The 24467-nt window shown below is 46.5% G+C and overlaps 1 protein-coding gene across 2 annotated transcripts in view; it reads right to left on the reverse strand.

The window, feature by feature from the left end:
• Positions 1-24467, reverse strand: part of CLOCK (clock circadian regulator) — an 81608-nt gene that overhangs the window by 36041 nt on the left and 21100 nt on the right. For both annotated transcript variants that reach the window (XM_075347051.1, XM_075347050.1), the window contains 5 exons: positions 20119-20208; positions 16348-16468; positions 12953-13066; positions 6740-6861; positions 2129-2211 (listed from right to left, as the gene is read on the reverse strand). In XM_075347051.1, coding sequence (XP_075203166.1) covers positions 2129-2211; positions 6740-6861; positions 12953-13066; positions 16348-16468; positions 20119-20208 — 530 coding nt within the window. The remainder of the gene's footprint in view (positions 1-2128; positions 2212-6739; positions 6862-12952; positions 13067-16347; positions 16469-20118; positions 20209-24467) is intronic.

The raw sequence follows: 24467 nt of genomic DNA on the forward strand, positions 1-24467 counted from the left end.
AGCGTTTTTACTGCATTTTGCCCAATGCGTTAAGTCAACTCTAGTGACTGGAAGGGCTCAAAAACACGGAAAAAAACGCAAAAAGAATGGACATATTGCATCTTGAGAAATGCAGCCAACAAAAGATGCCCAGTGTGGACAGCAAAATAGAAATCTCACAGACTTTGCTGGGGGAAGGAAATGGATGCATTTAGGTGCATCTTTGTGATCTCAAAAACGCAGCAAAAATGCCCAGTGTGAATTTAGCCTAAGATATGATGGCATTCTCTCAGCAGGGGGGAAGTAAAGGACTGCAGTAATTCAAGTCTTCTCTCTGCTCCATGTTGAAGGGATGCATATTGTATATTATACTCTAAGGGGTACTTTGCACGCTGCGACATCTCTAGCCGATGATAGCGATGCCGAGCGCGATAGTCCCCGCCCCCGTCGCACATGCGATATCTTGTGATAGCTGCCGTAGCGAACATTATCGCTACGTCAGCTTCACATGCACTTACCTGCCCTGCGACGTTGCTCTGGCTGGCGACCCGCCTCCTTCCTAAGGGGGCGGGTCGTGCGGCGTCACAGTGACGTCACACGGCAGGCGGCCAATAGAAGCGGACGGGCGGAGATTAGCGGGACGTAAACATCCCACCCACCTCCTTCCTTCCGCATAGCCGGTGGAGGCAGGTAAGGAGATGTTCCTCGCTCCTGCGGCTTCACACACAGCGATGTGTGCTGCGGCAGGAACGAGGAACAACATCGTATCTCCTATTGGTGCGACATTATGAAAATGTCCGACGCTACACAGATCACCGATTTACAACGCTTTTGCGATCGTTTATCGGTGCAAATAGGCTTTACACGTTGCGACGTCGTTACCGGCGCCGGATGTGCGTCACTTTCGATTTGACCCCAATGATATCGCAGTAACGATGTTGCAATGTGCAAAGTACCCCTAAGACGTTTATAAGCGGCTTAACTGAGGCAACTAATCATTCAAATATAATACAATTATAGCCACAAGTCTCTGTTACTTATCAGTGTGTGCAACACACAATAAAGAGACTTCTACTGCATTTGACATTCACCATAGACATTGAATGGCTCAGTCAGATGGCACAGCAGCTAAAAAAATATAAATCAAATGATATCTTATACTGAACATTGGCTTAGAAATGGCAGTGGGAGTCGGAGACTAGCGATAATATTTATGAATAAGAAAAGCACAGCAGGCGGAAGTCAAGAGCCTCCCATCTGACATCAGCCAGAAAAAAGCATGAAAATATGAAGGTTTGTAGAAAAGCTTTTCAATTAAAAATGGCCAGCTGAAGGGGGGTTAGTATAGAATAGAATCTCACACATGCTGCCGAAACGAAGCGCAACTTGTATCAGACACTGGCTGAATGATTTCACCAATGTCTAATTGCTAATGACTGACAGGTCTCTTGCTATATGCGCACGGAGAGACCTGTCATTCCAGGGGATTGGCAGGAGAGACGTCGCTGGGGTTTTAATATTGCGGCGTTTCAAAGAAAAACACATCGATAAACTCATGCAGCCAGTCTCTTGATACATGCTGCCTGTGGATTGGGAAGCATGTATCAGCTGTCAGGTTCCCTTTAAAGCGGTTATCCACTAATTGGACAACCCGTTCTAATTCCCCACGGTTATCCTGTTAAATTAAAAAAAAAACAACTTATACTCCCCTCTCATCCCAGTACCATTCCAGGTTGTCGGCACTCAATCTCCCAGGGCTCATGTAGCACTGTTAGGTCACCGAGCCCTAAGCACAATCAGCACCAGCTCTCTTCTCCCTCCTTCAGACGTATCAAACATCAAGAGTCGCAGCTCTGACTCCCTCTTGATATTCGATTTGTCTGAAGGTGAGGAGTGTGAAGCCAGTGCTAATTGTGGAATGGACTCGTGTGACCTAACAATGCTATGTGAGCCCTGGGAGAGTGAGTGCTCACACAAGAGGTGAGTATAGGCTTTTTTTTTTTTTTTTTAACGAGGGCAAACATAATGAATGAGAAAGGATTGTCTTAGCAGCAGACGACCCTTTTAATTATTGAGAGCTGCTGCTAGTAACTAAGAAGTATTCTTCATCCCCCACTACCGCCACTCTCAGCCTCTGTGATCTACTTACCTGTGGTCTAGGAAAAGGAACTTCCATTCCAGGCTGTGCCGTGATGTGAACTCCTCATTGGGCTCCTCCACTGTGCACATTTCCTGGTGTCAAGGACAGAAAACTACACTGTAACAATCTGCAGTAATAAACCATCAAATGCAGGACATACTTTTTCTTTCAATGTACTAGACATGAAATAACTTTACAAATCGTCTATATACAAATCTTTTGCTTCTACAGTTTCTATATAGGTCAATGAATCACCATGGTAACAGACAACAAAAAGACTGCGTAGTCTGATCCTCCAGATATTCTTTTTTCCATCCATCCCCTACTTCATACTCAAATACATACAGAGTAAGAAATAATTTGAGTTTGAATAGATAGTAGCGTAATATCTATGACTCCTGGATCGGGTTTGTATATAGTCTATTAACAGGTAGACACAAAGGAGCTGTGCACGCAAGTGAAAGAAAATAGTAAATTAAAATTATAGGGGAAAGTCAGCAATTTTTAGAAAGAAAAGTCCAAATTTGCAAATTTTTTTTTTTCTTACACCAATTTTGCCAACTTGAAATGAGCAAATAGCGCAGCATGATAGACTAAAGGCCGTTTTACACGCTGCGATATCGTGACCGATATCGCTAGCGTGCGTACCCGCCCCCATCGGTTGTGCGACACGGGCAAATCGCTGCCCATGGCGCACAACATCGCGCTGACCCATCACACTACTTACCTGCCTAGCGACGTCGCTGTGACCAGCAAACCGCCTCCTTTCTAAGGGGGCGGTTCGTTCAGTGTCACAGCGACGCCACAGCAGCGTCACCGAACCTCCGCCGTAACATCCCGCCCACCTCCTTCCTTTGTCATTGCGGGCGGCCGCAGGTAAGGAGAGGTTCCTCGTTCCTGCGGTGTCACACATAGTGATGTGTTCTTCCGCAGGAGCGACTAACTACTTCGTACACCGATCAGCAGCGATATTCGAGAATAGGGGGACATGTCACCGATGAGTGATTTTGACCATTTTTGCGACGATTCAAAATCGCTCATCGGTGTCACACACAAAGACATCGCTAAAGCGACCGGATGTGCGTCACAATTCTGTGACCCCAACGAGATCGCCGCTTGAGCAATGTCGCAGTGTGTAAAGCGGCCTTAAGTCATTTATGTCAAAAAAGGGACTGGAGAACATTCTGACTTCAACACATCTTACTCCAGTGGATTCTGTATGAAGACTAGAGTACAAATTGTCAATCTTGATACACTACCCCCTTGTTGAACTTATTTTTTATTTCAGATTCGAAAAAATTGTTGTCAAGGTGGACACAACATTCTTCTTTTGCCTTATTCACCTGCACATTTAAAAAGCTATAAGTCTCCTGCTGTAGTAGCCATTGGGGATTGCTTTCTGTAGGATCAGCTTAATTTTTGGAGGCCGGAGTAGAGGTTCATCTTTATCTTTGCACTACACTGATGAAGAGCAACCATTCAGAAAAGGGCTGTCTGTAGAGGACATTCTGAGTGGGAAAATATCACAGGTCATGTCACAAGGCTCACTAAAAAGTGTTGGACAATGACTTGAAGAAGGAGTCCTCAACTTGTGGCTCAGGAGTCACATGTGGATCACAAGCATGTGACGTGTGGCTTGCGGCTGTCTTCCAACTTGGTGCAGAAGCACCAGGTCTAGAAAACAGCTGTGAAAAACAGGTCCTCAGATGGTGACTTTTCTGTATGGGTATAAGGTAGAAACACCAAAATATTGATATACTGCTTCGGTGTGAAATCTGTGGAAAAGCTGTGGCTGTCATTATACCAGTAATGGGGGCTCTGGGAGTCAGTACTGGGTGTGGCGCACGACCCTTTCTCAGAGCTGAATGTGGCTCTCAGGGCTCTTCTCCACTTGCGTTTACAAATTCACAGCGACACTCGGCTACAAATGTGAGTCGAGTGTCCTGCGTGTGGTCTGCGTACGGTGTGTGTTTTTTTCCTCACATAGCATCCATATGACATGCGAGCGTCAAGCGGGTGCTATGTGAGTGTTTATGCATACCGCGTCAGACTGGCTACCAGAGGAATCTCCAGTAATACCAGGCCTGGCCACGGTTACCTGCACTGAACCCCAGATCTGTCACCTGAGCTCCAGAGATCAGCCCAGTCTGTCTGCAGCTGTGCTGAACTGAACAGCAATCGCTGGGGAATCAATCACTCGGCGCTCGCTGTTCAGGCTGCACTCTGGAGCTCAGGTGACCGCTCCGGAGTTCAATGCATGTAACCGCGGCCAGGACTGGTATTACTGAAGATTCCTCCGGTAGCCAGTCTGACGCTGTATGCAAGTGTCAAAGATCCGTGTGACATGTGTATGCCATCTGTATAACATACACATGCCACCCGGATTCTGATTTTTTTCTCGCTCCCATAGGATTGCATGGGGGCACGAGAGCTGAGACTCTGTGCAAATCGCAGCATGCTGCGATTTCACCAAGAGCACGAGACGTGCCGTAAAACATTTACCAAGAGGACATGGCCTCATTGATTAACACTGGTGCAAGTGCGATCCGATCCGATTTTCTATCTCATCGCACTCGCACATAGAAATCACAAGTGGAGAAGAGCCCTCAAAGTCAGAAAGGTTGGGGATCACGTTCTACTAGGTTGTGCTTGTGAGATAGCTTTCTTGTTGAACAAAAGAAGCTAAAATGCATTGTATTTCTTAGTGACATCATATTACGGAATTAAATTATAACAGCAATTGTGAAATTATTTTTGGGTTTTGTTAAATAGCTTTCATCACGCAGTATGAATACGTTCATTTTATTCAGTGCCTCATTACAATTACAGCAAATGCTGAGATCTTTTTATGTAAATAATGTATTCATGTCTCCACACTCCAAGATTTGTAACTCTACTAATTAAGATTGTATAAAAAAGCAACAAAAAGAGGAATATAATTTGCTCCAAAAATTCAGCAATTACAACAAGAGAGCAGCAGCTTTAACCTGCCCAAAGGATGTAATGCACTGACAGGATGCAGCAAAGCCCCCAATAACGATGGAGGCATCACAGGTGCAAAACACATATGGAGAAATCACTCACAAACTACCAATGCATGGAAATGGTGATTGCTGGTGATAAAATTGCACACAAAATAGACTTGTATGGGGCGCCGTTCACACATGTAGGTGCACAGTGTCTGACTAGCAGGCTATTAGTTATGCCCATACTATTAGACTAGGTGGACTGCCCAGCACTATATGAGTGTATTATACAGGAATGGAGACCCCCCCCTTGTTGCTGTATTTAATATTGCACTATTATTAGGGCACTGGTTTCCAAAACAACAATGTGTAGCACCCCTGAGCCACTCAGGGCACTACTAGGAGCTGCATCCTCACCAGGATGCAGGGCCTACCCCCGAGACCTGAAACACCAGTGCCAGCAATACCCACACACACCAAAATCCTAGTTACCACTCCACACCAGGGGTAATTGGCTAGTTGGACACAAGGGGATGGCCACATGGAGGGCGAAACCAGACCAGAGGTATTAGACAGCCTGGTGGGAGGGGACAGCAGGCAGAAAGAGAAAATGGAAAGAGATGCCTGAGAGCTGGATCGTGTAACGGTGACCCGGGGGCACAGCAGAGAGGTCGCCAGGGTAGGTACACCCGAGTACCCCTGGGACCAGAGCACGCACAGGGCACAGGTCCCTAGGTCAGGCGACAGTTTCATACAGTCTGGCAAATACCTGCACAGTGAGGGGACCTTCACAGACCTCACTGACCCACACATCCGGGTGCACCAGCAGTAAAGCAAGAACCAGGGTTCGGGACACAGACCAGCCCCAAAGGGTCCACACTGCCCGCCATACGGACAAGGAGACTGCCACAAAAAGGGACAGTAGGGCCCCAAACGCTCCATGCTACGGGGACCCAACCACTCTGAGGGTGCCGGGGACAGAGCAACAGCGTCATCGACTGGCACTGGAAATACAGGGACCTGAACCATCCGTCCGAGGGTCAAGAGTGAGTAGAGACTGTTAATTACAACTCACGGTGTGGCCTCCCTTATTACTCCATCATACATCTCCTGGGCTCAGCTCTGCCTGCGGAGGGCCTACCACCACAGCTGCAATTACCACCAGCCCTGGGAGTAACCACTTCAGCAGCAGCGGTTTCCCCATATTAACAGCAACCCGCAGGTGGCGTCACACAAATGATTTTAATCTTCCCTGTATATTACCCCATTAAAAAAGCACCCAGGGCACGGAACCGGGCAACTGCCAACAAAGTGACATTCCCCAGTACTAAACCGCCTGGGACTGAGTAACCCATTCCCTGGGCAACACATATGCATCCTCGTACCAAGGGCACCGGGTAGCGATGGGCTCACAAAAAGGCCTACACTCTGCCAAACCACTTAGATGCTGGGGCCATTATCATTTGTGCCATTTAAGGCGTTAAACTGCTAGGATTAGAGTTAATGTGTATCTGATCCCAGCAGTTGGACTGATGTGTCAGATGTAGAATACAGTCAGCTCCTGCAAGTAGTAGCTTTTTCCAAGGAGGCAAAGGAAAAGCAGCAAACATTTTGGTCCTGAAATTGATCACTGCAAACGTTAACGATGACATACCTTAATGAACTGAGGTGTAGCCAGCCGTACCGTAGCTACAAAACACACTCTCTCTTCATACGTGATGGGCCTGAGGGACCTCTGTAATGCTCCATCAAAGCCATTGTGTGTCGCGTTTGGTACTAAAGTAAAGCAAAGAATCATTACAAGACCTGTCTCAGTATATAAGCTCGTCACTTCTACAAAGTATTGTGGGGGCTTCAATCTTACGTCTTCAGTCTTTGTCAATACAAAGAAGGGAATTTTGTTTACTTACCGTAAATTCCTTTTCTTCTAGCTCCAATTGGGAGACCCAGACAATTGGGTGTATAGCTTATGCCTCCGGAGGCCACACAAAGTATTACACTAAAAGTGTAAAGCCCCTCCCCTTCAGCCTATACACCCCCCGTACTGCTACGGGCTCATCAGTTTTGGTGCAAAAGCCCGAAGGAGGAAAAAATTATAAACTGGTTTAAAGTAAATTCAATCCGAAGGAATATCGGAGAACTGAAACCATTTAACATGAACAACATGTGTTATACAAAAACAGGGGCGGGTGCTGGGTCTCCCAATTGGAGCTAGAAGAAAAGGAATTTACGGTAAGTAAACAAAATTCCCTTCTTCTTTGTCGCTCCTTATTGGGAGACCCAGACAATTGGGACGTCCAAAAGCAGTCCCTGGGTGGGTAAATAATACCTCATAATAGAGCCGTAACGGCTCCGTCCTACAGGTGGGCAACTGCCGCCTGAAGGACTCGCCTACCTAGGCTGGCATCTGCCGAAGCATAGGTATGCACCTGATAGTGCTTCGTGAAAGTGTGCAGGCTCGACCAGGTAGCTGCCTGACACACCTGCTGAGCCGTAGCCTGGTGTCGCAAGGCCCAGGACGCTCCCACGGCCCTGGTAGAATGGGCCTTCAGTCCTGAGGGAACCGGAAGCCCCGAGGAACGGTAAGCTTCGAGAATTCGTTCCTTGATCCACCGAGCCAGGGTTGACTTGGAAGCTTGTGTCCCTTTACGCTGGCCAGCGACAAGGACAAAGAGTGCATCCGAGCGGCGCAGGGGCGCCGTTCGAGAAATGTAGATCTTGGCGGACGTAGGTTTCCTAGCCTGTCTCATAGTGGCAATGACCTCTTGAGATAATCCTGAAGACGCTAGGATCCAGGACTCAATGGCCACACAGTCAGGTTGAGGGCCGCAGAATTCCGATGGAAAAACGGCCCTTGAGACAGCAAATCTGGTCGGTCTGGCAGTGCCCACGGTTGGCCGACCGTGAGATGCCACAGATCCGGGTACCACGACCTCCTCGGCCAGTCTGGAGCGACGAGGATGACGCGGCGGCAGTCGGCCCTGATCTTGCGTAACACTCTGGGCAACAGTGCCAGAGGAGGAAACACATAAGGAAGCCGAAACTGCGACCAATCCTGAACTAAGGCGTCTGCCGCCAGAGCTCTGTGATCTTGAGATCGAGCCATGAATGTTGGGACCTTGTTGTTGTGCCGTGACGCCATTAGGTCGACGTCCGGCATCCCACAGCGGCAACAGATCTCCTGAAACACGTCCGGGTGAAGGGACCATTCCCCTGCGTCCATGCCCTGGCGACTGAGAAAGTCTGCTTCCCAGTTTTCTACGCCCGGGATGTGAACTGCGGATATGGTGGATGCTGTGGCTTCCACCCACAGCAGAATCCGCCGGACTTCCTGGAAGGCTTGCCGACTGCGTGTCCCACCTTGGTGGTTGATGTAAGCCACCGCTGTGGAGTTGTCCGACTGAATTCGGATCTGCTTGCCTTCCAGCCACTGCTGGAACGCTTTTAGGGCAAGATACACTGCCCTGATCTCCAGAACATTGATCTGAAGTGAGGACTCTTGCTGAGTCCACGTACCCTGAGCCCAGTGGTGGAGAAAAACTGCTCCCCACCCTGACAGACTCGCGTCCGTCGTGACCACCGCCCAGGATGGGGGTAGGAAGGATTTCCCCTTCGATAATGAAGTGGGAAGAAGCCACCACCGAAGGGAAGCTTTGGTTGCCTGAGAGAGGGAAACGTTCCTGTCTAGGGACGTCGGCATCCTGTCCCACTTGCGTAGGATGTCCCATTGAAGTGGACGCAGGTGAAACTGCGCGAAAGGGACTGCTTCCATTGCTGCCACCATCTTCCCCAGGAAGTGCATGAGGCGCCTCAAGGGGTGTGACCGACCTTGAAGGAGAGATTGCACCCCTGTCTGTAGTGAACGCTGTTTGTCCAGCGGAAGCTTCACTATCGCTGGAAGAGTATGAAACTCCATGCCAAGATATGTCAGCGATTGGACCGGTGTCAGATTTGACTTTGGAAAATTGATGATCCACCCGAAACTCTGGAGAATCTCCAGAGTAACGTTGAGGCTGTGTTGGCATGCCTCTTGAGAGGGTGCCTTGACCAGCAGATCGTCTAAGTAAGGTATCACTGAGTGACCCTGAGAGTGGAGGACCGCAACTACTGTAGCCATGACCTTGGTGAAAACCCTTGGGGCTGTCGCCAGGCCGAACGGCAGTGCCGCGAACTGAAGGTGTTCGTCTCCTATGGCGAAGCGCAAGAAGCGCTGATGCTCTGGAGCAATTGGTACGTGGAGATAAGCATCCTTGATATCGATCGATGCTAGGAAATCTCCTTGGGACATTGAGGCGATGACGGAGCGGAGGGATTCCATTCGGAACCGCCTGGTCCTTACGTGTTTGTTGAGCAGTTTTAGGTCCAAAACAGGACGGAAGGACCCGTCCTTCTTTGGAACCACAAACAGGTTGGAGTAGAAACCGTGGCCCTGTTGCTGAAGAGGAACCGGGACCACCACTCCTTCTGCCTTCAGAATGCCCACCGCCTGCAGAAGAGCCTCGGCTCGCTCGGGAGGCGGAGATGTTCTGAAGAATCGAGTCGGAGGACGAGAGCTGAACTCTATCCTGTAACCGTGAGACAAAATGTCTCTCACCCAACGGTCTTTTACTTGTGGCAGCCAGGTGTCGCAAAAGCGGGAGAGCCTGCCACCGACCGAGGATGCGGTGTGAGGAGGCCGTAAGTCATGAGGAAGCCGCCTTAGTAGCGGCACCTCCGGCGGTCTTTTTAGGGCGTGATTTAGACCGCCATGCGTCGGAGTTCCTCTGATCCTTCTGAGGCCTTTTGGACGAGGAGAATTGGGACCTGCCCGGACCCCGAAAGGACCGAAACCTCGACTGTCCCCTCCTCTGTTGGGGTGTTTTTGGTTTGGCCTGTGGTAAGGATGTTTCCTTTCCCTTGGATTGTTTGATGATTTCATCCAATCTCTCACCAAACAAACGGTCGCCAGAAAATGGCAATCCAGTTAAGCACTTTTTGGAAGCCGAATCTGCCTTCCATTCCCGCAGCCACAAGGCCCTGCGTATTGCCACCGAATTGTCGGCTGCAACCGCCGTACGGCTCGCAGAGTCCAGGACAGCATTAATAGCGTAGGACGCAAATGCCGACGTTTGAGAGGTTATAGACGCCACCTGCGGCGCAGACGTACGTGTGAGTGCGTCAATTTGCGCCTGACCAGCTGAGATAGCTTGGAGTGCCCATACGGCTGCGAATGCTGGAGCAAAAGACGCGCCGATAGCTTCATAGATGGATTTCAACCAGAGCTCCATCTGTCTGTCAGTGGCATCCTTGAGTGAAGCTCCATCTTCCACTGCAACTATGGATCTAGCCGCAAGTCTGGAGATTGGAGGATCCACCTTGGGACACTGAGTCCAGCCCTTGACCACGTCAGGGGGGAAAGGGTAACGTGTATCCTTAAGGCGCTTGGAAAAACGCTTATCTGGACAAGCTCGGTGTTTCTGGACTGCCACTCTGAAGTCAGAGTGGTCCAGAAACATACTCTTTGTACGCTTGGGAAACCTGAAACGGAATTTCTCCTGCTGAGAAGCTGACTCCTCCACTGGAGGAGCTGAGGGAGAAATATCCAACATTTCATTGATGGACGCAATAAGATCATTCACTATGGCGTTCCCATCAGGAGTATCAAGGTTGAGAGCGGCTTCAGGATCAGAATCCTGATCAGCTAGCTCCGCTTCATCATACAGAGAGTCCTCTCGCTGAGACCCTGAACATTGTGATGATGTCGAGGGGATATCATAGCGAGCTCGCTTAATCGGTCTGGGGCTGCGGTCCGTGTCAGAGACCTCACCCTGGGATCCATGAGACACCCCGGGAGGACATTACTGTTCAAACTGAGGGGGACCAGGGGGCAATGATTCCACAGTGCCCCTGGCTTGAGATGCCGGCCTGGACTGCAAGGCTTCTAATATCTTAGCCATAGTCTCAGAAAGTCTTTCAGTAAAAACTGCAAACTCCGTCCCTGTCACCTGGACAGTGTTAACAGGTGGTTCTCCCTGGGCCGCCCTTAGCAGAGGCTCCGGCTGAGAAAGTGCCACAGGGGCCGAGCATTGCACACAATGAGGGTCAGTGGAACCTGCCGGCAGTATAGCCGTACATGCTGCACAGGCAGCATAGTAAGTCTGTGCTTTGGCACCCTTGCTATTTGTGGACGACATGCTGTTGTCTCCTCTGATCAATACAGGAGGGTATATAGACAAAAATCAACAGTGCACCATACAGTGTAAAGTATAGTCTATAATCATATAATCTATAAGTACACTTCTGCACTAGTGGGGCCAGCACCACAGGTGCTGCTTACCGCCTTCGCAAAGCGGTTGTGTGGGCACCAGAAATCCTGCCTGGGTCTCCTTGAGCTTGTCTCTCCTCTCCAGCGTTAGCAGAGCTGAGAGGAATGGCTGCCGGCGTCCTGAGGAGAGGAGGGAGCCGTGGGCGTGACCCAGAAAAGTGTGGGAACTGGTGCCCCACTGTGCAGAGTGAGGGGGGTGGAGTATGCAAAGCATGCTCCAGCCCTCAGTGCTGCCGTCCTGTACAGCGTCCCGCCCTTCCCCTGACTGGCAGGGCTGGGGGCGGGAAGAAAACGAGACTAGGCCGCAAAAGCCGGGGACTCGAGTTATAAGCGCGGCCGCCGTATAAGCGCGGTCGGCGCGGAAGTCCCCGGCGCACTAACAGTCCCAGCCGCGCCGCAGTGATAACCATGGCAGCGGCGGTCAGCGCGGCAGTCCCCCTACACGAACACACTCAGCGACGCTGAAGTGTGTAATGGCACAAACGCAGTCAGCGCTGCTGTCCCCGGTGCACTAGCACACCCAGCAATGCTGGAGTGTTGCTGTGCGCGGTCCCCACGGGGACACAGAGTACCTCAAAGTAGCAGGGCCATGTCCCTGAACGATACTCGGCTCCTATCCAGCATGGTCCTCAGGAGCTGTGGATGGAGCACGGTCTCCTGTGCCTGGAGACCGAAAGGATCCCACTTCACCCAGAGCCCTAATTGAGGGATGGGGAAGGAAAGCAGCATGTGGGCTCCAGCCTCCGTACCCGCAATGGATACCTCAACCTTAACAACACCGCCGACAAGAGTGGGGTGAGAAGGGAGCATGCTGGGGGCCCTGTTATGGGCCCTCTTTTCTTCCATCCGACATAGTCAGCAGCTGCTGCTGACTAAGCTGTGGAGCTATGCGTGCATGTCTGACCTCCTTCGCACAAAGCATAAAAACTGATGAGCCCGTAGCAGTACGGGGGGTGTATAGGCTGAAGGGGAGGGGCTTTACACTTTTAGTGTAATACTTTGTGTGGCCTCCGGAGGCATAAGCTATACACCCAATTGTCTGGGTCTCCCAATAAGGAGCGACAAAGAAATATAGCCTATTACGAACATCAGAAAACTTTGGTGCAGTACTTTGAATCTCACCCTTATCTTAATGGGGTTGTCCAGACTTGAAATTTAAAAATGTAGTCACTCTAGGGGACAGTTGGAAGCAATGTTTCTAGTGAAAGGGGTTGTTCAGATCCGGGGCTCAAGTCTGTAGTCCCTCTGTGACTGAAAATGTTTGAATCCTCACTTCACGTGCTGTCAGGATTCTCCAGGCGTTGGAGAATCCTGACAGCACGTGAAGTGAGGATTCAAACATTTTCAGTCACAGAGGGACTACAGACTTGAGCCCCGGATCTGAACAACCCCTTTCACTAGAAACATTGCTTCCAACTGTGGCAGACTTAGTATGACCATCTCCATTAAGCATCAGAGCCCTTTAAATGGGATTTTTGTAATTATGGGAAACGCTTATAACAGGCTAGAGCCATCTCCTCTTTACTCACGACGATGTGCTCTGCAGACCGTAACACAACTTACCATTGTTTAAAGACTTGAAATTTCCAATGCATTTTACAAATTCGTATGTAGCTGGTTCCTTTGGGTCCACAGTCCCCCGCAGCATGTGGCAACAGAATTCAAGTTCATTTTTTGCTGAAAGAAAACAAAAAGCACAAGAATGCATAAAAACCATATCTTACAGTCAGTCATACTAAGATTTTCTTTTAACCCCCATGCTGACAAGCTACAGAAACCTTCATATTGTCAGTCTGCAACACGATCGTAGGGAGCCAGTCATAAAGGCCCCCATGGCTGCCAAGTTGGCACTGCAATGAACCTGTGCTACACAGCAGGTAATTTGGTAATGTAATACTAATGTAGATCAGTGCATCAAACAGGCAATCAAAATGACTGAGATACCCTATGGTGACAAAAAGAAAAAAACAAATGAATAAATCCTAAAATTTCAAAATCACCCAATTTTGCCATTCCCCCAAAAATGTGTTTTATATTGTTGCATCCGTAACTCTAATTTTTCAAAAACAAAAGTCACATATCCTACATGCCATAAGCCAGCACTGCCATTCTTTGGTCGCCTCTCACTTAAAAAAAAAAAACATACAAAAAAACAATAAAATCTTATGTACCCATTAGAAAAGGAACGAATGAAACCTACAACATGGCCTACAGAAAGGAAACCATGAAATTACTCCATTGATGAACAAATAAATAAGTTATAGGATGACAGAAACCAATTCTCTGTCTCCTCCCTCCACCCTTCTTTTGAGTTAAATATTTAAGAAAGATAATAAAAATCTTTTAGATGCTTAAACAGATCAGATCAAACGCACACACACACACATATATATATATATATATATATATGTGTAATATATATATATATATATATATATATATATATATGTGTAATATATATATATATATATATATATATATATATATATATATATATATATATATATATATATATATATATATATATATATATATATATATATATATATATATACACACACACACACACATATACATGTAATATATATATATATATATATATATATATACACATATACATATATATGTGTGTATATATATATATATATATATATATATACATATATATATATATATATACACACATATATATAATATATATATGTCTATATCTATGTGTGTGTGTATATATTATATATATATATATAGATATATATATATATATATATATACACACACACACATAGATATAGACAATATATATATAGAGAGAGATATATATATAGAGATATATATGAGGAATCGGGTCATCCAGTGCTACTGCTGCCGTATCTTCAGCCTCTTCATATGAGGAGATTAATTTTGAAAAGTATTTGGACGACCTGGAGCAGCAAAGTGTTGCCAAAGGGACAAAGATTCTACTCTCATATCAAACAGATTGACCATATTTCAGCAAAATGTTTCACTTGCTCTCAAAGAAGAAGAGTTCAACCGTTCATCAAAACTGACTGTGCATGAGGCAATTCCTTTATACGCTGAGATTGTTAGAGATGTTGCCCATGTGGTCACCGCTTTGCCACTAACCCAAGTTAGTGTACAGATGTTGTCCTCCAGCCTTACGAAAATTAGGTCAGATGTGAGCTCATCTATGAACGAGGATCTGATGGAGGCAATTCGATTTCTTACAACAAATTCATAGACTGCACCCATGTTATTCCGTACATTTTTGTTGAAACCGTTTTCCCCCACTTATAGCATAGTGTATTGCATATTTACAATTTAGTAATGTTTTTTGTGTTGTAAAGTTGAATTCCAATAAATAGATTTGATTTTCAATCAAAACAGCTTGATTGTTGCATCATAATAATGATTAAAAGTCTGATGTTACCATTTTACTACGGTAAATTTATCACTTTAACAAGACTTATGTATGAGAGAGTTGGAGTCGGACCTGAAAATTTGTCCAGCACTTTTCTTCCTTAAAGGGAACCTGTCACCACTTTTTTGGCCTATAAGCTGCGGCCACCACCACCGGGCTCTTATTTACAGCATTCTAACATGCTGTATATAAGAGCCCAGGCCGGGGGTAGAACATAAAAAACACTTTATAATACTTATTTAACGGTTGCGCTGTGGGCCTTATGGGCGTCTCCGGTGCCGGCGCCTCCTCTTTTGGCCATCTTCGTCCTCTTTCTGAAGCCTGAGTGCATGACGCGCCTACGTCATACACACTCGCCGGTACTGCGCAGGCGCACTACAATACTTTGATCTGCCCTGCTCAGGACCTGAATGCCAGCGAGTGTGGATGACGTCGGACCTGTCATGCACCGTGGCTAGAGAAGAAGAACAAAGATGGCCAAAAGAGATGACGCCGGCACCGGACAACGGACACGCCCATATGGCCAACCACGCGACTGTTCGTAAGTATTATAAAGTGTTTTTTATGTTATACCCCCGGCCTAGGCTCTTATATACAGCATGTTAGAATGCTGTATATAAGAGCCCGGTGGTGGTGGCCGCAGCGTATAGGCCGAAAAAGTGGTGACTGGCTCCCTTTAAAACCTATCTTTATTGGAATTCACACAAAAGTCCAACCTTACGCGTTTCAGAAAAGTTTCTCACTCATAGGTCTAGGAGTTATACGATGTATAACTGATCGTAAATTTTGTTGTTATGTTGACTCAATAAAAAAATGTGTTTTTTAAAAAAAAAATGAATAAATAAAATGAATGAATGAATGAATGAAGATACGCTGTTAAGGAAGGAAAGCTGCCGGACAATCCTTCTTCTCTAAATGGACCCCAGCCACTTATGTGCACCTGAAAATAAGTAACAGTTACAATATCCGGTCTCAGTAATGGAAAAGTCGGTAGTTAATGGCTTTTGTATTGCAGCCAGGATCTGCTTTCTTTTTTTTTGTCTGTGTTTTTTTTTTTGTTTTTACAAATCCCCAAATTATTCTTTTTACTACTAAAGAAAAACCAAACCATACATGTTTGGTATCCATGTAATCGTACTGACTGGAGAACTGCAATGGGAGATTATTATACAGTAAAAATTAACACTTTAAATAAAAAAAAACAAACAAAAAAAACCAAAACAAACATTTAGGAATTGTGCTTTTTTCCACACCTTTGCTGCACTTGAAATTCACGTCTTATTTTCCAGTACATCACATGATAAAATGAATGGTGTAATTTAAAAAGTACAACAAGTACCACAAAAGACAAGCCCTCCTATGGCTATTTTGAGGGAAAAAAAAAGAAAGATATGGCTCTTGGAAAAAAGGGGATGAAAAAATGAAAATGCAAAGATGGAAAATAGCCATAGCAAGAATGGGCTAATATCCGGACGGTCTACAGTGAAATACAGCAATAATGGCACTTATACGTAATACAAATTCATGTAAAGACACTTACTTTTCAGATAATCTGAACCCAAAGAAGCACTTTCCATCATGTGTGTAGACAAGATTTTATATATTTCTGAATGTTCCCCCTCGGGGATAAAATTAAATATACTCTGATCGACAAGATCAGACTGAAAGAGAAGATATACAAATAGTTAAAAAAAGAATATAAAAGGTCTAATAGACCACAACACCCTGGTGGAGGCACACAGCAAAAATTATATTTTCAATTTAACATGGTCAGGGATAAGTCTCTCCTCTCCTGGTAAGAGAATTGTTCCACACAGGCCCCAGAACTGTTACTTATACGGCAAGCCCAGGCCGCTGTGTACAACATAAAAAAACACTATTACTCACCTAAACCGGTCCCTGCTGTGGATGTGGCTCAGATAGGCGTCTTCGTCCTCCGGTGCCTCCGCCTCCTCTTTCGGCCATCTTCGTCCTCCTTCTGAAGCCTGTGTGCATGGCGCGTCCAAGTCATACACACTCACCGGTCCCGCGCATGCGCACTACAATACTTTGATCTGCCCTGCTCAGGACCTGAATGCCGGCGAGTGTGGATGACGTCGGACGCGTCATGCACCGCGGCTTCAGAAGGACGACAGAGCGACGACAAAGACGGCCAAAAGAGGTGGCGCCAGCACTAGAGGACGAAGACGCCCATCTGAGCCACATCCACCGCAGCGACTGGTTTAGGTGAGTATTATAAAGTGTTTTTATGTTGTACACAGTGGCCTGGGCTCTTATATACAGCATGTTAGAATACTGTATATAAGACCCCACTGGTGCTGGCCGCAGTTATAGGCCGAAAAAACGGTGACAGGTTCCCTTTAAATGAATGAGTCCATTTTTCTTAGTTAATTTTTTTCACATTTTACCACTGTACAAACATGATAGGAACATAATATACAACACAGAATTAAACTAAACAAAAGTGTACAAAATATAAAATGTTCTTCAAGGCGTATAACATCAAGTCAGTCACACTGTTAGTCAGTGTCTTGTGTGTATAACTAACTAACGTCAATATAGGCCAGGGGTCTCAAACTCGGCTGGGTATATGGGCTGCACATACAAAAAAAAAAAAAATAAATATTTGGGGGGGGCCACATTCTTTGCAGGACAACGTGATATTTTTGTAATACCATATAATTTTTTTCTATACACCTTAGGATCACTTTATTGAATTTTTGACTTTTTTTTTTGTAAATGTTATTAATTGTATGGGTTATGGTACAGTTTTATAGCTTGAATCACTACGAATGTGGTGATAACATGCACCTTTTTATTTTAGTTGATATATAATAAAGCACTTTTAATGGTAAAAAAATTTCCATGCTCTATGTAGAATAAAGAATTCTTTTTTTTTTTTTTTACATTTTATCCCCCTTTAAGTAATATGGTTTTACAATTAGCACAATATAGTAATTTTCTTCATCTTGTGGTAATTTTTCCATGGGGTCCTCATCTTGTAGTAACAGTCCCCAACCTGTAGTAATGTGCCCATCCTGGTCCCAGTCTTATAGTCCACATTCTCGAGTAATGTGTCAATCTTTGTCCCCATCCTGTTGTAATATGCCCCATCCTGGTCCCATTTTTGTAGTAATATGCCCATCCTGGTCATCATCCTTTAGTAATGTGCCAATCTTTGTCCCGATCCTGTGGTAATATGGCCCACCCATTCTGGTCCCCTTTTTGTAGTAATGTGCCCATCCTGGTCCCCATCCTGTAGTAATATGCCCCATTTTGGTCCCCTTCTTGTAGTAATGTGCCCATCCTGATCCCCTTTTTGTAGTAACTTGCCCATTTTGGTCCCCTTCTTGTAGTAATGTGCCCATCCTGGTCCCCATCCTCTAGTAATGTGCTAATCTTTGTCCCCTTACTGTAGTAATATGCCCCATCCTGGTCCCCTTCTTGTAGTAATGTGCCCCATCCTGTAGTAATGTGCCCATCCTGGTTTCCCTCCTCTAATAATGTGCACATCCTTGTCCTCATCCTGTAGTAATGTGTCAATCTTTGTCCCTATCTTGTAGTAGTGTACCCATCCTTGTCCCCTTGTAATAATGTGCTCATCCTGGTCCCCCATCCTGTGGTAATATGCCCATCCTTGTCCTCATCCTATAGTAATGTGCCATTCATTGTCCCCATCTTGTAGTAATGTGCCCATCCTGATCCCCTTTTTGTAGTAATATGCTCATCTTGGTCCTCTTCTTGTAGTAATGTGCCCATCCTGGTCCCCATCCTCTAGTAGTGTGCTAATCTTTGTCCCCTTACTGTAGTAATATGCCCCATCCTGGTCCCCTTCTTGTAGTAATCTGCCCCATCCTGGTTTCCATCCTCTAATAATGTGCACATCCTTGTTCTCATCCTGTAGTAATGTGTCAATCTTTGTCCCTATCTTGTAGTAATGTGCCCATCCTTGTCCCCTTGTAATAATGTGCTCATCCTGGTCCCCCATTCTGTGGTAATATGCCCATCCTTGTCCTCATCCTATAGTAATGTGCCATTCATTGTCCCCATCTTGTTATAATGTGCACATCCTGGTCCCCATCCTCTAGTAATGTGCCAATCATTGTCCCCATCCAGTAGTAATGTGCCGTCCTTGTCCCATTATAGTAATGTGACCATTCTGGTCTCCTTGTAGTTATATGTCCATCTTTGTCCCCATCTTGTAGTAATGTACCATCCTGTAGTAATTTCCCCTTATATGCTGATCTTCATATACACATAAGAAGAAAAAGAAAAAAAAAAAAAAAAGAAGATTCTTCTCACCTCTCCTCCGTTCCTTCGGTATACTCCTTCTTGTGGGCCGTAGACCCTGTGATGCCAATGCCCGCAGCAGTCAGCGCTTTATTTCCTTTGAATGAACTGTTGGTTCCACGCTGAGCTTTCTGCAGCCCTAAACCAATGGCAGCCGCTGGCCAATCACAGGCAGGTGTGTGATGTCATATCACTACGTCAGCTGTTGGCCTGACACTGGCCGGCAGCTGCCTTAGGTATAGTTCTGCAGAGAGCTCTGCGTGGCACCAGCCATATGTCCTAGGGGAGAATTCTGAATTATTACAGCCCACATCTGGTTTCCTTTAAGCACATTTTATTACTGGACACTTAAAAAATGATATACTTTTTAATCTACAGAAAATGAAATCAATATTGCGGCTTTGTCATACCTCCTGTGATAATCTGACGGGCAGCACACAATAGAAAAGGAGCAGAGGCTGGAGATGTACGGGTTCAGTATTGTCATTTAAAAGGCTGTTTAGTGTCGATCTGTCATCAGATTTCATGATATTGACTGTATACATTGTTAAAAAAGATCACTTACACCTGAGAAGATTGGTGTACTTACTTTGAAAGGCTGTACCTATCCTGTGCTCTAGCTGGGCTCAAAAATGCTCATTTTAATATTAGGCTTGACGACTTTCAAAATATTACACAAACATTCTGACATGGATTTTCAAAGTAAGTACATCAGCCTCTTGAGGTCTAAGATATCCATTTAAGCAAGTATGTAGGTTATGTTGTTAAATATGCTGACAGTTCTGCTTTAAAGGTATCCTGTCAGCCGCCTACAGAACACTGCATGCGGTAATGACCGTCACCAGGTCTTGGTAGGATAGTTATTGTTTTGGTGCTGGGATTAAACTCCGACAAGGGCTGCTACAGAACAAAGTCGGCGATATTCACTGCTGGGGCCAAGCGGCACCGATCTATGGTAGAAAATGACACTGATTACATCCACTTTAATCTCCAAACATACTGATCAGTCACCAATACTTACAGGTAAGTGTTCAAGTAACGGTGTAACACTCTCTGATACATAGATGATATTTCCATCAGTCATAACAGCCAGGAAAAATCCATCCAAAGCCTAGAGACAAAAAGTAGACTTCATTAATTAAAAATTGCATCAAAAAAGAACTTCTAAGTGATTAGGATGTATAGTCCCCATGAATGTGCAGCCAGCAGACCTGAATCTATAGCATCTATACCTTATACCAAAGGCTTGGCCCAAGAAGAAGGCTTCACCCCTGATCTCAGACTGGGCCTTGTGCAGAGATGAGGCGCTGGAATGGAGACCATGATCAAATTGGTGATCAGACATGTATTGTCTATTTTGTTCATAGGTGATAAATGTCTCTTATTTAAAGGGAACCTGTCACCAAATTTTTCATGGATAAACGAAACCTACCAGTACCACCTTCAGCCGCATCTGTGCTGCATTGTATAAAGATGCATATTATCCCAACTCCCCCTGTATACCCCCAAATGACATTTGAAAATCTCCTGCATTGTACGTTCCTCTGGACAGTCCGGTCCGACGAGCGTGCTGGCTGCAACGTCTGTCCCTCTGTTCCGCACTGATCACCGTCCTCTTATTATAATTGACGTGGATGATGTCTCCTGCATCATCCACATAGGTGGGTGAAATCTCGCATCTGTGGAAAGACTTGCTAAGGCGTACTTCTCTGCCCAAATTCGGGCAGGGCCTAATACATAAGTGCACATGCGCGAATCGGCGAGGACTCTGCGCAGGTGCAAGATTTCACCCAGCTATGTGAATTACACAGGAGGCATCATCCACGTCAGTCCTAACAAGAGGTGGCAACCAGCACGGAGAGGAGGGACAGACACCGCAGCCAGCACGCCCATCAGACCGGACTGTCCAAAGTAACATAGTGTGGGAGATTTTGAAAGGTTATTTGGCGGTATACAGGGGGAGTCAGGGGATAACATTCAGCTTTATGGAATGCCGCACAGGTCCTAGTTTTGGTTTATACATAAAAAAATCTGGTGACAGGTTCCCTTTAACTATCTCTACTACATCTTGGCTACTCCTACAGAAGTCATTGTTTTGCAATGCAGCATTATGTCCTCCAATCCTAATCCACAAAGAAATCTATGAATACATTTACCTTCTGCCAAAAGATAATTGGTGTAATGACACATGCCTTTAAGGGAGAAGCATTCTGTGTATAGTTACAAGCAGAAAATTCAAAGGAAATCCAATTTTTTAAAATATGTGACGTTTAATAGTTCTAGGGGGACCGTTACAGAGAACCAGAAAGCCGATTCATGCCGACTACAAGAAGCACGGGTAACATGAGTATTAGACTGGCGCGGTTATTCCAGCAATCTACGTTTTCTCTGAAATGCTGCAAAATACTTTTCAAAGACAGCAGGGAAGGATGTAAATAGGAGGACTAGACCAAGAGGCAGATCCAAGGCTGCTTCTCCCCATCTTGCTCATCTAGACTGATAAAAACTTACATAGGGAGTGACTTGTCAGTCACAGGGAGACGGCTGAGAGAAGTCACTGTGGACCGGCCTCAGACTAGTCATCATCCACGGCTGGATGTCAAAGTAATGTTTTCCCGGAAACACTGCAGAGTTTCAGAGTACAACGTATATGTTTCCAATAACAGCACCAATGTCGGATTCATGCTGCCCATAAAAAATACACTCCTAACTAATGTGACTTAAAAGGAATCTGTCAGCAGGTTTTGCTATGTAAGCTGAAGACAGCATGCTGTCAAGGCTAAAAAACAGAATTCATGGATGTCTGTCTTGTCAAGGTTCAATCTGTCGTTTATTTGCTATGTTTATTTAAGCAGCAAGACCCTTATCATTGCTTGGACTACAATATCATCTGCAAGACGGTCCAGCACGCCCTCTCCTCTGATTGACACCTCACTGTGAATGTACAATCACTATACAGAGTCTGGGTCGGGACAGCTCTCTCAGCTCTGCTACATGGCTAAATCTAAAAAACGGATTTTTGTGTACTCACCATAAAATCGTTTTCTCTTAGCCATCATTGGGGGACACAGGACCATGGGTTTTATGCTGCCTATCCATAGGAGGACACTAAGTAGATGCAAAAGCATAGCTCCTCCTCTGCAGTATACACCCCCTGGCCAGGCCAGGCCAGCTCAGTTTTAGTACACAAGCAGTAGGAGAAAAAAACAGTAAAAACTTACCTCAACAGAGGAACATGAGAAAAAAAAAAAGAGTCATAACCAAATAAGGTACTGAGAGAACTAAGGCCCAACAGGGCAACAGGGTGGGTGCTGTGTCCCCCAATGATGGCTAAGAGAAAACGATTTTACGGTGAGTACACAAAAATCCGTTTTTCTCTGGCGCCTCATTGGGGGACACAGGACCACGGGACGTCCTAAAGCAGTCCATGGGTGGGAAACATAAAAGAAGACAACACAACCCAAGGACTAGGAACCAGTCCCAGACAGCCTGGAGCGCCTTACTGAGAGAGGTGCTCTACTGCCGTTTGCAGAATTTTCCTACCCAGATTTGCCTCAGTTGAAACCCGGGTATGGACTCTGTAATGCTTTGAAAACGTATGTAGGCTAGACCAGGTCGCAGCCTTACACACCTGTTCCACTGAAGCCTGATGCCGAATGGCCCACGAAGCTCCAACTGCTCGCGTGGAATGAGCCCGCAGCCCACTAGGAATGGGCTTGAGTTGCAAGCGGTAGACTTCCTGGATCACAGAGCGAATCCAGCGAGCCAACGTCGCCTTTGAAGCTGCCTGTACCCTTCTTAGGCACCTCAGGAATGACGAACAGAGTCCGTTTTCCTAAAGGGGGCTGTCCTGGATATGTAATATCTGAGAGCTCTGACGAGGTCTAACGAACCTCTAACCTTTCCACCCTATGAACCGGGTGTGGACAAAAGGAAGGCAGGACAATGTCCTCGTTCAAATGAAACGGGGTAAGAACCTTTGGAAGGAAATCCGGAAGGGGGCGCGGAACCACCTTGTCCTGGTGAAAGATCAGAAAAGGCTTGCGGCAAGAGAGTGCTGCCAGCTCCGAAACCCGTCTGATGGACGTAATTGCCACTAAGAATGTTACCTTCCAGGACAGAAGAGCAAAAGAGGATTCCTTGAGGGGTTCAAAGAGAGACCTCTGGAGACCGTCCAGAACGAGGTTGAGGTCCCACGGTTCCAGCGGCCGTTTGTACGGGGGAACTAGATGGGAAACGCCCTGGAGGAAGGTCTTGACTTGCGATTTTTGAGCCAGGCGGCATTGGTAGAAGATTGAGAGCGCTGAGACCTGCCCTTTAAGGGAACTGAGAGCCAACTCCGCTTGCAAGCCAAACTGTAGAAAGTTGAGAATTCTGGGGATGGCCAGAGGCATAGGCTGGACGTTAGTTTCCCTGCACCATGAAAGGAAGATTTTCCACGTACGGTGGTAAATGCGCGATGAAGCAGGCGCTGATCATAGTGGCAATAACCGCGGGGGAGAATCCCGCTCTTGTTAATACCCAGGTCTCAATGGCCATGCCGTCAGCTTCAGGGCTCTGGAGTTCTGATGGGAAATGGGCCCTTGGGTCAGCAAGTCTGGGATGTCTGGAAGGCGCCACGGTGCGACTGTGAGCATTTGTACTGATTCGGCGTACCAGGCGCTCCTGGGTCAGTCCGGTGCTATCAGTATCACCGGGACTCCCTCTGCCTTGATCTTCCTGATTACCCGCGGCAGCAGGGGTAGAGGTGGAAATATGTAAGGCAGGCGGAAGTAGTGCCAGGAGCAGACTAGAGCATCCGCTCCGATGGACTGCGGGTCGCGTGACCTGGCTATGAACGAGGGTACCTTTGCATTCAACCTTGAGGCCATTAGGTCCACGTCTGACGTGCCCCAGCGAGTGCAGATGTGTAGAAACACATCTGGGTGGAGAGACCATTCTCCGTCAGCCAGGCCTTGGCGACTCAAAGTCTGCTGCCCAGTTCTCTACCCCCGGTATGTGTACCGCTGATATCACTGATCCCGTCGATTCGGCCCAGCTGAGGATCTTGTGGGCCTCGAGATAAGCCGCTTTACGGGTGCCCCCCTGCCGATTGATATAGGCTACAGCTGTCGCATTGTCCGATTGGACTCGAATCTGACGACCCGCTAGCAGAGGGCAGAATGCTCTGAGCGCAAAGAAGATCGCGCGGAGTTCCAGGATGTTGATGGGAAGGAAAGACTCCTGGGGCGTCCAATGTCCTTGAGCAGTGTGATGCCGGTACACTGCTCCCCAGCCTAGGAGGCTGCCGTCCGTGGTCAGGACCAGCCAGTTCACTGGGAGAAAGGATCTCCCCTTCGATAGGGATGAGGACCGAAGCCACCAGCGGAG

The sequence above is a fragment of the Anomaloglossus baeobatrachus genome, chromosome 1, assembly GCF_048569485.1.
Source record: "Anomaloglossus baeobatrachus isolate aAnoBae1 chromosome 1, aAnoBae1.hap1, whole genome shotgun sequence".
Lineage (NCBI taxonomy): Eukaryota > Metazoa > Chordata > Amphibia > Anura > Aromobatidae > Anomaloglossus > Anomaloglossus baeobatrachus.